Source organism: Belonocnema kinseyi, chromosome 1 (genome assembly GCF_010883055.1).
Source record: "Belonocnema kinseyi isolate 2016_QV_RU_SX_M_011 chromosome 1, B_treatae_v1, whole genome shotgun sequence".
NCBI classification, from domain to species: Eukaryota; Metazoa; Arthropoda; class Insecta; order Hymenoptera; family Cynipidae; genus Belonocnema; species Belonocnema kinseyi.
In genome coordinates, this window is record NC_046657.1 from 12,243,186 (window position 1) to 12,246,651 (window position 3,466).

General features: G+C 32.7%; 1 protein-coding gene across 1 annotated transcript in view; it reads left to right on the top strand.

The window, feature by feature from the left end:
- Window positions 1–541: 541 nt before the first annotated feature.
- LOC117176769 (ankyrin-1-like) overlaps window positions 542–3,466 on the top strand; it is a 13,309-nt gene continuing 10,384 nt past the window's right edge. Inside the window, exon 1 of the mRNA XM_033367066.1 lies at window positions 542–604. Coding sequence (XP_033222957.1) covers window positions 542–604 — 63 coding nt within the window. The remainder of the gene's footprint in view (window positions 605–3,466) is intronic.

Below are 3,466 nucleotides of genomic sequence, written 5' to 3' on the forward strand. Positions count from 1 at the left end.
CTTAAAATCCCTGTAAATCTTTCAATTAAACTTTATTTACTCAAGTTCTCTAAAAAAATCCGTGTCAATCAATAGAAATGAGAAAGGAGTTTGGGTTCATGTGTAAGAAGAAAGAGAAGGAAAAGGAGAAACATCTGGAAGAGGACTTGAACAGTGGTAAGAAAAATCGGGACGTATGAAAAATAACTAATAGGTTTAGGAAACGCAGGGTGGGGATAAGTGAGAAGATAGGGAGTAAGGAATGAAGGGAATTATCTAAAAATTAATTTCAGGGATGACGTGGAGATTGAGAAGCAGCTAAGAAAGTTAAAAAGGTCTAAGGCAGCAGAGCTGATTGGAGTAGGGAACGAAGCGTGACTGTTTCACTCACAAGATGTAAGGGAGAGGCTGGAGGGGGTAGTGAAAAATTATGGAAGGGGAGGGATTCTCAAGAGGGTGGAGGGATGGGTTGATCGTACCGCTGTATAAAAAAGGGGATAGAGAGAGGCAGTAAAATTATAGAGGAATTACGCTAATGAATACGGCGTACAAAATATACGCGATGACGTTATCAGATAGGATACCGAAGGATGTTATGGGGAAAGGCATACTGCCGGAGGCGCAGGCGGGCTTTAGGGAGGGAAGAATATGGTCACTCGCATATGCTGATGACATAGTGCTGCTAACAAAGAGCGAGGAGGGTTTAAAGCTTCCTTTTTCGGAGGAATGGGGGAGTGGATGGCCATATAAAAGAAAGAGTGAGAAAGGCGAATATGTTGATGAGGCAGGTGTGTGGGCTGGGAAAGAGATTATACGCAGATGACTTTGTAAGTTAAATGAAATTGTTCGATTCGCTAGCGATGAGTGTCTTATTTTATGGAGTGGAGGTGTGGGGGTGGAAGGTAAGCGACGAAGTAAATATGATACAGGAGTGATATTAAACTGGACACTGGGTTTGGCAGGGAATAAGCCGAACTATAATGTCTGGAGCGAGACAGGAAGAACGAGTTTAGGGATTGTAACGGGGAGTCGAGCGACCACATATGAGGAGAGATTTTTGCAAGAGAGGAATTAAGCTTCTTAGGGAGTGTAGGTGGTAGAAGGAGAACAGACGTAGGAGTGGGAAGATGGAGGTGAAAAGGGAAAAGTATTTTAGAACGAATTGATTGCAAATGGATGAAGTGAGAAGAATGCACGTGGAAGAAAGGTATATGAGATGGTTAAAAAGAATGGCATATAGAGACAGAAGACAGAAGGGGAGAAGAGAATAAGAAAGTCAAGGTTTAACGGGAATTATGTGTGGATTATGCTAAGGGGGAGAGCGCAATATTTGTGTGAAAAAGGAGAGCAAGAAAGTCAGGAACATATAGCTAGGATGAGATGCGATTGCATAGAAGATTATAATAGGTTCTGGCTTTCTAGAAAGAAGAGGATGTGTGAATTGTGCTGGAAAGGGGATGAAAAAGGGGAAAACTAGTTGGAGGAGTCTAAAGAGGTGAAATGGAATAGAATAAGCATGGAGATATTGTTGCATCAAAGCGGGGGCAGAAGGGCAATAGCATGGGTGAAGGAGGTGTTGGGTAAGATGGAGAAGAAGTAAAGAAAGGAGGAAGATGAATGAAGAAGGATAGAATGTAAATAGGATAGCAAGTAGGTGTAAGAAAATTCTAAATATTGTAAATAATAGATAAGTATTATAAGTATTAGTAGCCCAGTCACTTGTCTCGTGCAGACAAATTTTTTGTATGGCCTGTGTGACCATAAATTCATGCTGTGTAGGAAAAATTCTGAGGCCATATTCGGATTCAGCAGTTCAATATCCATAAGGGTAGCCAAAAGGGATGAATGAAAAATCCCAAAAAATGAAATCTCCGGCACCTGAATAATAATTTTATAAAAATTGTATTAAAAAATACATTAAAAAACACGTGTGATTTGAAAGAAAAAAATGTTCTGTCTAAATTTTCTTCGTACCTACATAATAAAATTTTTGAAACAAACTTTGCAGGATTCAATTTAACAACGATTTATATCAAAATTTATTATTATTATTTTTTTTTATTAATAAAAAATTCAATTTTTCAGAACTTTTTTATGTTTTTTTTCTAATACTATGCAGATTTTCAAAAAAAAAATTCATCCAGAAATATATATATTCGATTATTGTATTTTCAATGAATAAATAATATTTAATAGACAATTTTTTAAATGGTTTAGATTCAGGAATTTTCTAGTTCGGATATTTTATGATTCAGGCATTTTCTTTGGGGATTTTTAAAATTCGGTAATATCTTATTGCCTGGAATTTTATTTATTTTATTTTTCGTGAATTTTCCAATTCGACTTTTATATTTCGGGACTTTTATAATTTCGGAAATTTTATTATTGGTTATTTTTCAATGTACGAATTTTACAATGTCAGGAATTTTATTTTTCGGGATTTTTCAGTCGCTTTTTCCGAAAAATAAAATTCCCACATCACTGTAAAAATTCCGAAATTACAACATTGCAATGTTATAATTTCGGAATTTTTGCAGTGATGTGGGAATTTTATTTTTAAGTTTCCAATGCGGGACTTTTATATTTCGACAATGCATTGTCGAAATATAAAAGTTCCGAATTGTAAAATTCTCGACAATTTACAATCTTACCGAATTTAAGAATTGCCGACAGAAAATTTCCGAATTATACAATATCCGGGCTAGACAACTCTCTGATTTGAACAATTAAAAAATAGTTAGTCAAGAAATTTTTTTTTTAATAGAATAATAAAATATTTTTACCGAAGAAAAAACTTTTTTAATGTTTAAAGTTTCTAAAAATTATTGTTTGAATTAAAAATAACAATAATTGAACAAATGTATTTTTGGATGAAAAAAGTTGTTTGAAAATGTCCATTTTATTTTTGTACATTACAGAAAACGCTCGCAAAAATAAAATTATTATTTAAAAAAATAAAAGTCGTGTTAAATCAGCCTGCATTGAATCCTGCAAAGTTTGTTTCATTTGAAGCTCACGTATTTTAAATTTATGTTTGTATCACATTTTTATACAAATATTGTCATTTTAAATTAAAACAATAATTTAAAAAAATTAAACATTAAACCAAATTTCTGTAATAAAAATATTTGATTATTGTATTTTTAATAAATAAATAATATTGACCACGTAACTGTTTTCTCAATTTTTGCAATTCGGAAATTTTCTAGTTTGTATATTTTATCATTAGAGAGCATTCGGCCTGGAGTTTTATTATTCGGGAATTTTCAAAATCGATAATATTGTAAACTGTCCAGAATTTCATTATTCTAGAATTTTTTAATTCGGGATTTTCAGGTTTCAGCATTTTGTTATTTCGGGAAGTTCACAGTGTCGAAAATATTTTAAAAGATTTATAAAATTGTAAAAAAATCTTTAAGATTTTGAGGCATTTAAAACTCCTGAAAAACTTAAATAATAATTTGAATTATATATATATTTTATATTA